The 11,894-nt window shown below is 39.2% G+C and overlaps 1 protein-coding gene across 2 annotated transcripts in view; it reads right to left on the bottom strand.

Moving 5' to 3' along the window:
• Positions 1-866: 866 nt before the first annotated feature.
• Positions 867-11,894, bottom strand: part of TMX4 (thioredoxin related transmembrane protein 4) — a 57,015-nt gene continuing 45,987 nt past the window's right edge. The window contains exons 7-8 of one of the 2 annotated variants that reach the window (XM_048842546.2): positions 8,707-8,770; positions 867-5,652 (exon numbers count right to left, since the gene is read on the bottom strand). In XM_048842546.2, coding sequence (XP_048698503.2) covers positions 5,345-5,652; positions 8,707-8,770 — 372 coding nt within the window. In that variant the 3' untranslated portion in view covers positions 867-5,344. The remainder of the gene's footprint in view (positions 5,653-8,706; positions 8,771-11,894) is intronic. The other variant, XM_048842547.2, reaches the window with a different exon arrangement.

Raw genomic sequence — 11,894 nt, 5'->3', positions numbered from 1 at the left:
GGTCTAATTTGAGAAACATGCAGCCCAGATGTAAAGAGAAAGATCACTCATCTACAGCAAGTGAAAAGGTGACAGCTACACAAAACTCAGCTGCTTCACTCAAAGGACATATGAGAATATTTTGATATGCATGAGTTTGCATCTCATGTTTCACTGTGTTTTGGATTAGAAAAATGCAAAACCTTAAAAAAATAAATTTAGTTGCAACCTGGTTTTGTATGAAGATTAGAACACAAACCCATCAGCTGTCTTACTTTCACTTGAAATTTCAGCCCACATTAGCAACTCTTTGGATGAACAAAGAGTGAACTTTAACTTTGCACCAACACAAGAAACTACAAATTTCAACCACAGTGAATAAATAAGTCAGCATTTCAAAGAATTGCAAGAATTCTGTTTCCCTACTGAATATAAAAACAAATTTTACATCTCAAAATACTGAGCCATTTGGGATTACAAACTCCGTTGCTTTAAAAATAATTACTAGAACAACTAGATCTTAGGCTCTCTTATTTCCATACCTGAAGTTGGCTAAGGAAAATTCTTTTATCAACTTCATAATTGGGTTTGCAGAGCTAATTATAAGTAGAATGTAGTATTAAATTGGTCAGATGTCATATCAATGGAACACTTAAAGAGTTAAAAATGATGTATAAATGTTACAAGCACATTATAGCCACACTGTGTGTTATAGATGGCTTTAAACATCAGCAAGTGTTGTAAAACTAACAATTGATTAAACATTTATTAAAACATCTTAATTTATTAATCCTTTATAAACTATTTACAAACGCAACCTTGAGATACAGTGTGATTTTTCAATCAAATGTAATTGTGCTGAAAAATAAAAACTAGCCAGAACCAGATCATATATAAAAAATTTATATGGAATTCCAGTACAAATACCCATGGCTTAAAGCCACAGAATTTTTAGTATAAAAAGTAATTTTGCATAACATTTCCATGAAAAAGCCATGTAACAAAAAATGTTGTCCAACAGAGTAATTATAGTCGAAGGCTTACACAGATTTTATTTCACTTGAAACTTTATCGGAAGCATAAGTAAAAAAGGCAAAGCTTCATTTGTGCCCTCTTTAGAAATGTAGCCTTAACATTTCAAGACTGACTTACTGGTTTGTGGATGCCTCATTTTTTGGAGGCTCTTGTTGAGACACTTTCAGGACATGATTGCCAGAACATGTTGAGCACCAGCCTCTGAAAAGCGAGTCTCTAAATTGGAAATCCAAAATCTCTAGTCACCCTTCAAAAGTCTGCACTCCCCGTCAGCAGATCTTACCAGAGTTAACGGTGCTACAGTTACTCAAACCATTTCAGTCAATTGTGTGAACATCAGCCTCTTTTCAAAGACATTTTGTCTATATTCCAAATGCAAGGACAAATGCTACTTCTGTAAAGTGAATCAAAACAGAGGATGGAGGTGATGAGATGACACACAGTCTTCTCAGTTGGCACAAATAAGAGGTATTAATCCTTTAAATAACCCAGAAACACAGACGATGCTAAAATTGCAAGTCTAATACTGATGTAAACATTTCAGAACTACACTAACATGTCTTAAGGTTAAGAAGACATTTTTCAGTGAAAAGGTACACGCCTTCCATATATTATTCAAGACCGACACTGCTATTATTGCACGGTTACCACATTATTCATTAAGGAGAAACCTGCCTTTTATAATGCCCTTTAATACCACCTGTTACTTAAGCCGAAGAAAGAAAAGGGGTACTTGTGGCACCTTAGAGACTAACCAATTTATTTGAGCATGAGCTTTCGTGAGCTACAGCTCACTTCATCGGATGCATACCATGGAAACTGCCGAAGAGTAGATTTCCTCCACAAGCCAAGAGTTACTACTGTTTTGCTGCAAGTCTATTTGACAAAGAAAAATGACAATCTTAAAGCTGAGGTGTTATTAATGTCTGCACAGCACTTTGAGAAGTGTTCTATAAATACAATAATCAGACCCACTGTATTTCAACTCCATTTGCAGTACAAGAGATCAACTGTCAAACCAAAGCTAGCGCTAATCTTCCTTATTAGCGGGAATATGGAAATAAAGGGGCCACCATCTACGGGGTCTGATGTTTGAAACACCTTAAAATGAATGTATCATCACTCAAACAGAATGTCAGATTCACAAAAAACATAACTGGGGGGAGATGAACAGCTGCCATTTGGTATGTGCCTAAAGGTTTGCTGTTCTGGCATGAGTCCCACTTGCTTGTGTCCCTTCATCTACAGAGATTTCATGTCTTCTTTAGACTGGTTTTCACTGAATGCTTTCTACAGCCCGAACCTGAAACATGTGACATGCTCCTTGACTTGAATGGGAGTTACTTGAACATAAGGGACTGCAGAAATTTGTTTATGTCATTAAAGTTTTGTTGTTTCTCAGGACATCTTGTAATCCCTGCATCTTGTACGGCAATAAGCTTGTTATATAATTTGTTAAGATCTCTTAGTTAATGGAGACAGAGGTGTACCTCTTTGCAAGATTAACAGATTTTTCAACACCAGCATGTCAAGATTTTCAAAAACAGGTGCCTACAAAGTTACTCCTCACTTAATTCTTAGGCACCTAAACGAGAGGAAGGTTTTTTTAAAGGCTACACACCTAGCATCTTGCACTGAAATAACTGGGAGGTTCTAGATACTCTGTACTTTTGAAAATTAGGCCTCTAATTTAGATGCCTCAAGATGACTTTCTGAGGCCAACTTTAAGCTCTTATTTTTTAAAAATCTTTGCCATCACTTTTTGACATTTTTAATATGGACGTTTCTCTCCCTCCAAATCTTTTTGGAGCAACTCAAGACTCTATTCTGTAGGGAACACCCTTTTCTTTTTATATAGCACAAGTCAACGTTTTCAATTACTTCATGATGGACACAATCCCCTATATTTTCAGGTCAAGCAGAGTTTTAAATCCATGACTCATTGAAGATGTCATCAACTTGAATCTTAGTCAGGTCACTGAAGATATGACCCTTGGTCTGCTTGTCCTAGCCAGTTTTGGTGATTTTAATATTTCATTTTCCTATTCTTAAAATATTTTCCCCTCTCGCTGTATGATTTACCGACACAAACAAGGAAAACTGACTATAGAGGAAATTGTGAAATGGAGTATACACAGCTCTGTTAAAAGCACAGCCATGGTTTCTCTCCCCCCCAATCTCTTCCATTTACAGTAATCTTGCAACAGATGTAGGCAAAAATTAATTTTTTATATTGACTGTATCGCTTTAAAGACAATGGGCCTCAGCTACACAGCTGAAGCCCTTAGCACCACTTCTGAAAGTTTAGGGGACTGTGTCCAGGCAAGCCAAGCCATCTGCTCTCATTTTAGTGCACTTCAACAATTTCATTTCCATCATATCTATTTAAGAATTTTCTCTGCATCTATTTTCTCTGCATCCAGAGGGCTGGAGAAAAGAGTCTAATCTTCATGGCTGTATGAACAGTCTAAATATCTGAGTATATGCAGAAGGAAGTACTGCCCCAATTCTGATCTCCTTTATGCTCAAGAGCTCAGTGAAGTTACACCTCTTTACACTTAGACAACAGACCAGAATCAAGCCCTATGACTGCAGGATTTATACTAGATTAGCAAATGTTGTACATTTGGAAACATTTAAAGAACAGTGAGACACAGTAAGTTAGATTGCTTTCTGCTAAATAAAATTTTCACATTAACAGTAAAACAATTCCCAAGACAGATGTAAACTGACCCTGTCAAGACTGATTGTCTCCAAAAAATCACCTTTGTGCACTGGTAATATCCCTTTTCTCACACAAGGGGGCAACCATCTTAATCTCACAGAACACTCCTTTTTCTCACAAAAGGAAATGAAGAGACTGATGCTAGATGGCCAGGTTTACGCAACATGGTCATTAAATATGCAATACAAAAGATGTAAACAACCTTTCTGCTTCTTATTATGCAATCTGGATCAGCATGCTGCCAAAGTGGGAATGTACACGATTATCCTTTAGATATTCATTCACGTAATGGGATGTGGTTATTAAAAAAAAATTCTTAATATAAGTCATGCTAACTAGAATGAATAAAATGCTGATCTCTTGAATAAACTCGACAGCATGGGGTGTTGTCAGCAGATTAGCTAATGAGCCGTTTCCACTTTATGCAGTTCAAAAGATGCATCTGAATGTAGACAAGACAGCAGTGTAACCAAAAACTATTTCTTTCATTTCCTGATGTGTTTTTCCCACTACTTCCGTCATTAAAGCCAGTACACTGGAGGTGAAACCATAAGTGGTTTTTCAGTTAATATTACTAAAGCAGTTCTGACTGCCAACTACTGTGAGCTGGGAACAGCAAAAAAAAAAAAAAAATACTGCAGTTCTCTGCATATGACTAGCTTGTATTGGTAAGAAATATGGCATTTACTGTTTTAGACACAAATACTTCTCACTTCAACATCTTAAAGGAAAAAGGTTACACTTTGGTAAAAATTCCTTGTTCTCACTAAATCATTTCCCTTCCAGCCTCTGAGATTCCAAACATGTCATTTTAAGCATTTAGTTGTCTATGTTCCATAGCCCAAGGTTTTTTGATGATTTAAAATTATTAAAATCACCAGCTGACTTGTGCACTATGCCTTTGAATAATCAACAGTTGAGAAGCTTTGGGTGCACTTCAAGCATAGAATAAAACTAGTTTCTGTTATAAAATTATGATATAGTTTCAAAATAACTTCAGCAGAAAAGAACGAGAAAAAAAGCAACATAATGAAGGTGCTTCAGTTGAGTTGATGAAAGCAAAACCACTAAACACAAAGCTGTTTTAATGGAAGACAATTAAAGGTGCCTCTGTCTGCTGTTTTATGATGTGCCTGATATTCTTATGGCATTTAAGGAACATATTCAGAGAAAGAAAAGGAAGTCAAGAGTCCTGCTAAGCTACTTCTTGTTAATGCAGGTTTGTGAATTCAGATTCTCTTGCCTCATCTTGCTTTGAGCAGTGTCTATAAAAGAGCACAAGCATGAACAACAAGCATCTCATTACCAAGTCTTTCATCCCATTGGTCACGTCCCCCTACCCCTTAAGTCTCTAAGCAGACCAAATTATACTTATGATTTTGATTGTCATGCCCAACATAATATATAAAGGCGTGCTTATAAAAATGAAAATCTATGAGCAAACATTGGCTTAGAAAAAGGAAAGAAGAAAGAAGCCAGCTGATGCAGAGCAGAGGTTTCGCTTTACATAAACACAAACTACAAATCAAGTGTTTGGCTTCAGCTGCAGACCAGAAGGGCCCCAAATATTTCTTTGGTCCGAGTCGATGGAAAACACCAAGAAAACTATAGTCCATTGTCAGCCATCTGGCTTTTACGTTGCCTTACTGAGCTTTGGATCTCTGAATCAGATGGAGGTTGTTCACAGATGTCTTCTGTCTCTTCTGTCCCTGATCCTTCATCAACGGCAGAATCCTCTTCTGAGCCATCCTCACTTGAATTGGCCTCTTCACTTGATCTGGCTCCATCTTCCCCATCTGAAATGTCCTTCTTTTCCTCTGCAGCCTCTTCTAACTCATTTGCTGATAACTCTTCAGCTTCTTCCACCTCTTCTACTGCTGTAAGCTCTGCATTCTCCTTTTCAATCCACTCTACTGAAACAAAATAAAGATTGAAAATGTTTAAATCATAGGGCAAGTCATCTGCTGAAGCCTCTTTTCTTGTTACCACACTATCACAAGAGTACAAAAATTACAAAATATGCTTTGTGAAAAGATCCTTGGTGTAATTCTAATGTAGCATCATCATCATCTCATTTTATTACTTTACTCTGTTTCTCTGTACTCTCAAACCTAGGTATAACTTCCACCCCCTTATAATTTGTCTGTTACTATTAGGAAAATATTTGTTTTCATTTTGTTCCTAATGGATTACAAGTTAACAGTAGCTCAATTTTATTTAGTTCCTTGAATGTCCACCGTCATCCTACAAGCATTAGCTGGAACATAAGCAACTCTGGGAATCCTTTTTGTTAGGTAATTGTAGCTATAGAGCCAATCTAGCAAACACAAAAAGCACATATTTGTGTAAATCTGTCATAAATATACTGTTCCCATTGTTTCTCAGAGTGACGGATGGCTTCATATTACATGAAGTATATTCTCCACAACTTTTAAATGTGGCCAGAGTGGGACCTAATTACTTAGCAGTATCACTTTAAATGATGCATTTGAGACACTCAGTTCATTATTTTCAATACTACTGAACCAAACCCAAAAACCTACCAGCAAATATTACAGAGATATTTATGATTCCATAAATCACATACATATATACAAATCAAATTTCTTTACCTCCAGGTATCAGTACAACTATGTCAAGATAAGATTCGTGGAATATGGTGTTCCAGAATCAAACCTAAACCTAGACACCATTAAATGATTAAATATTCACTGGGGACTGAGATTTTTGCTTTGTGCTCACTGCTACCACCATTACTTTTGTAGAGTGGAACCTTACTATAAAAATCTTCACACTGACAAGGTGGCAGGACTGTCTCCTTTATAAATCATATACAGTAGATTCCGCATATTAGCAACCCCGCTGGTTGCCAGCAAGAAGTTGCTTTTATCTGGCATTTGTCAATAAGTGGAAGGCAGGTTTGCAAGGCTGCAACCAGGGAAGCAAAGGGGAGAGGGGCTGCATTCCAGATGCTGCGGCCTTCTACAGGGAGCAGGGTGTGCTGCAGGCCCACAGTACTGCACAGTACCTCCCCCTGCACTTTCTGGGGATGGGGGTCTGCACATCCCAGCACTTCCTTCCCTGGGCACAACCCTCCAGCAAGACACAGCCCAGAGAGCCCAGGGAGAGGTACCATGCAGCAGCCCCCCTGCGTGCTACTGCCCTGCCCGCAGCCTCCCTCCCTCCCAGCTCACAGACCCTTACCACCTGTGGGGTCCCTGTGCACAGGCAAGTTTGTGGGGCTGAAGCCAGGAATGACATGTCCCAGCACTTCCTTCCCTGGCTGCAGCCCTTAATAAGTAGCATGCCCATTGCCAATATCCAAATCCCATTAACACAGAAGTCATTGGGACAGGATTGGTTCCCAGCAAAATATTACTATTAACCAGATATCAATATCTGGGCTGCTATTAAGCAGAATCTACTGTATAAAAGTTTCTGAACCTTTCTAAAGGGCAGTTTCAACCCTCAGCTGCACATATTGCTTTCCATTAAAGTAATGGAGCGTTCTAAATATACTGGAGGGGATAATTCGGCCTTAAATGTGCTGAGACTACAGACAAAGATAATGAAATAATATTAGATTATTAAAGGTGCACTTTGTGCCATAAGAGGCAGCTTGGTCTACTGGATTGTCCCAGGGACTTGGGAGCCAGAAACTCCTGAGTTCTCATCATACGCTGCCATGGACTCCCTGTATGCCTTTCAGGAAATCTTACACAGCAAATCTGCACCAAGTATGTCTTGAGGTACATCTGCCTCCTTTGCAGACCCAGTCAATCAATCAATCAATATTCTCGTTCTATTTTAGCAGCAACGATTGAGATGAACTCTACTAAGCAAGTGTCAGCTAAGATATGATCGCAAAATATTTAGTTCTGGTACTGAGGTAAGAGGCAGAAAACTTCCCAACTTGCAAACGGGGCACACTGGATACGGAAGTAATTAATTACTATAAAATTGCATCACGCCAACTTTTTTACATCTTTGGTGACTTTAAGCATCAGAATACCCACTCTTGCAGACCATATGTGAACGTAACTTCCACTTAAGTGTTGCAGAGGGAGGTTCATTTGGGTCCAAAGTGCAGTCTGTGTAATGTCTGCCTATATACAGAATGTGCATTAGAAAAATCCTGTCAGAGAGCAACACTGCTTGTACCTTTAAATTAGACCAGTGGTTCCCAAACTGGGGTTCGCAGAATGTTACAGGGGGTTCGCCAGAAAAATTTCACTAATGGCGGCCAGAGGACCCCGGACATTGGAGGCAGCAGGTGGGACCTAGTTGCAGAGCAGTGAACCCAAGCCCCAGGGAGAGTGGGGCCAGGCATTTGGGGCTGGAAGCCCAAGCCCCGGCGGTCAGCGGAACCTGCAGCCCAAGCTCAGTGGAGCTCAGTTGACCAGGGCGGTCAACGGGGTCCAGCAGCAGGAGCCCCATGGAGTGCGGAGGAAATTTAAACTTAAATCCCCGGAAATATTCATTTTTAGGAGTGGGTTCATAAGATTTCACAATTTAGTGAAAGGGGTTTAGCAGGCTGCTAAAGTTTGGGAACCACTGAATTAGACAATTTTGTGGATAAGCATAAAACTGGGAATCAGGAGAACCATTTCTACTTCTGGCTCTAACATGGATTTCCTGATTGACTTGGGATGTTTTTTAGCCTCAGTTCGTGTGCCTGTAAAATGGGACTACTACTACTTTTTCTAATAAGGCTGTTACAAGGCTAAACTCTTTGGTGTTTATAGAGTGCTTTGAGTTCCTCAGATGGAAGGACATGAAAATCATAGTGTTGTTTACAACAGTAAATACAGACCCTTCTCAGACATGCATGAAGGAATTGCCTGTACTCAGGATTAGTCAGTTGCCATCAATGAATCTTAGAGGAAAGTTTTATCATGAAAAAAAATGTACATTAGTAGGCATAAATCTTTCCAAAAATAGAATATCCAAGCATGTCGAGTGCTTACCGGATGCTTCTTCTCTGTACCTAGCCTTGGAAGGGCAAAAGCAGTCTGCAAGCAAAACCAATATCTAAGTAGAAGAAGAAAAAGTGTAATTCAGTAACTTAACCAGTAGGAATTTCTTATCTCACAGCCCCTGCAATATATCAGTCCCTTTGCACCACTGAACTGGGTTTATGAGCTTACAGTAAATTTAACCGGTGACCGGGTAATAAGAAGACTTTTTGAAGAAGACAGTGCCATCCTGACTAAGTCATTGCTGTACTGGTCCTCCACAGTGCAGAGGCCTAGTTCTAATGTTTTCTCCTATATAATTACTTACTTTTACATTACGAAAGGGGTCACACTTTGTATTAAGAATGTTTATAAAAGGTTAATAAATGATTAGACCATTTTAATAAACAGGTACTTTTTTACAATCACACCTTACCGTAATGGTCTATAACACATTCTATTCATATCTAACATGGTTAATAAATGATTAATACATGTTCTAAGCATTTATAAATATACCCTTAATATCAAGTAAAGGATTATTTCAGTATTTGGAATTTATATTACTCCGCATCTGTTCCTAACTAATATCTACACAAAAGTAAAGTGGCAAATGCAACAGATGAATTTCTTCAACAGATGAAAGCAGAGAAAAACAACAATGGCAGTGGACAGGCTCAGATAGGTTTAACAGCTATCATAAGCGGAACCACATTCAGAAAGGAATTACTACTTTCAAATAATTCTATGGGTCATTTTCCTCTTCTCCTATCCTACAATAAGAATTCCAATAGCCTCCCTTACCAAGAAGCAGAGGACAAAAAACAACCGTGACTGGCAGTATAAATATCCACGCTTAAACCCCTTGCCTTAATTTATAAAGAGGACAAAGCCTGGGAAACCTCAATACTAAATACACAAAAATGGAGGAAGCAGAATAGGAGATGATGCTGACAAAGTTACTAGCTTTCCATTGCTGTATGCTCAGCTTCTCTCATCCTACAATAATTCCAGTACAAGCAAGTAAGTAGACAGTACAACCAATGCAAAAAATGAGTTAGTCTAACCCTAAACAGCAACCTAGAAAAACTACAACCTCACAGGACAACAGCAGGTCAGGCTGTCACAATAAAGTACTGAACAGAGAACTACACAACAGACATGTCTGTATCAAGCTTTGAAGCGGATCCCCCCTTCCTAAAAACCATCATTCTTTTTGAGTATCTATTAATAGGTCTTCTATCCACTGAACAGTGGTCTTTACAAAGCTGATTGAAAACAACATTTTTTTCCATGCAACAGAATTTTAGAGACTTACAGAGAAGCTTTATCCAATTTGATTGTCTCCTTAACATCTAAGCTATAGAATTTCTTCTGGGAACTAAAGTAAATAGTTCAGAGAGAAATAGAAAACTCATGTGCTGCCAACATTGAGATGAAAAGTGTGCAAGAAACCAACACTGAGATGAAAAGTGTGCAAGAAACCGGAGGTTTATTCAGAACACTTGTAGGTGAGGTGGACCAATATCTCCTCTCTTCCAATAGAGAGCACAACTTAAATAGAGCTGGACAGGAAATGACCTTCCTGTCCCAAGAAAACTTGGTATTTCAAAAACATTTTCGTGTCCCATATCAGGACAGTCAAAATCTCAAATGTTTGTGAACTGATAATCTAGAAAAATATCAGTTTTGATCAATCTAAACATTTTGTTTCCACAATTTGGAAATGTTTTGTTTAGATTTTGACGTGTTAAAAACGTTTTATTGTATATTAACTTGCATATGGAAATAAGTCATGTCAAACCAAAAAAGCAGCCTTTTCATTTAGAAAATGTCAAACAGGACATTTTGACAATGCTGAAACTTCGCAAAAAAAAATGTGACATGGGAAATTCATCAAAATTAACTTTCCACTGAAGAGTTTGGGTTTTCCCAAATCTGCCTAACAACAGAAAAACGTTCTGTGGAAAAATTCGTGACCAGCTCTACTGAAGAAGCCTATTTGGGCAGAAAGAAAATGAAAGGCTGCCTTTACCAGAGTCTTAAAACAACAACCCATAAAATACCACGTTTAAACGTAAAGTTGGTCCCACTGAGGGAAAATAAGTGTGCTTACTGCGCAAATCATTAAGTTCTGGAGAAAAAAACAAAACAGGAAAGTGATATGAACAAAAAGGCACATTCCTCAATGAAGTACCAAACAGCAGAAACAGTAGCTGTGAACTATTAGCACAGGGGTGGCCAACCTGGGGCTCCGGAGCCCCATGCGGCTCTTCAGAAGTTACTATGCAGCTCCTTGTACAGGCACCGACTCTGGGGCTGGAGCTACAGGTGCCAACTTCCCAATGTGCTGGGGGGGTGCTCACTGCTCAACCCCTTCCTGCCCCCTCCCCTGAGCCTGCAGTACCCTCGCTTCTCCCCCCTAGAGCCTCCTGCATGCCACAAAACAGCTGATCAGGAGGCACAGGGAAAGAGGCGCTCATCGGCCTGGTGGGTGGGAGGCGCTGACATGGGGCTGCTGACGTATTACTGTGGCTCTCTGGCAATGTACACTGGTAAATTCTGGCTCCTTCTCAGGCTCAGGTTGGCCACCCCTTTATTAGTGATAAGCCCAAGATGCTCGGGGTGTATCTACACCACATGACAATATCAAAAGACACCTGCATAACATCTACCTGAGTGCTTACATTATTAACACCAGTGCAGAAAAATGGGTAAGAAATTACCTAGAGTAGACAGGCCTTTAAATGCTGTTAAAACAAAAATCAAGAACTTGTTGAAAAAGCAAACCTTAAACCTTAAAAAAAGAGAGTAAAATTTTCAAGGGCACCTAAGTGACTTAGGAGACTAAGTCCTACTGACTTCCAGCAAGGCTAAGGGTCCTCAATTACTTATGGTCAAATTTTTAAAGGCACCAAAGTGGATCAGTGCTATTAGCAGACATTTGGACACTTCAGGCAAGAAATCTTCATTCAAAGAACGAAATGTGTGCATGTGTAGATAGAAACACAATGCATTAGCAAATCTACAGGCCTTACTCCGGAGGGAATTCTGCACCAAAAGATTTAAAATTCTGCAAATTTTATTTGTCAATAAATAAATGTGGCTCCAGCATGGCAGTGGGGAGCACATGCCACTACTGAGGTGGGAGATCACCCTGAAGCCCTCACCTGCCCTGTTACAAGGACTCGGCAGTGGGG

The sequence above is a fragment of the Caretta caretta genome, chromosome 3, assembly GCF_965140235.1.
Source record: "Caretta caretta isolate rCarCar2 chromosome 3, rCarCar1.hap1, whole genome shotgun sequence".
Taxonomy (NCBI): domain Eukaryota; kingdom Metazoa; phylum Chordata; order Testudines; family Cheloniidae; genus Caretta; species Caretta caretta.
The sequence above is the reverse complement of the archived record's forward strand: the minus strand, read 5'-3'. Positions and strand labels throughout refer to the sequence as shown.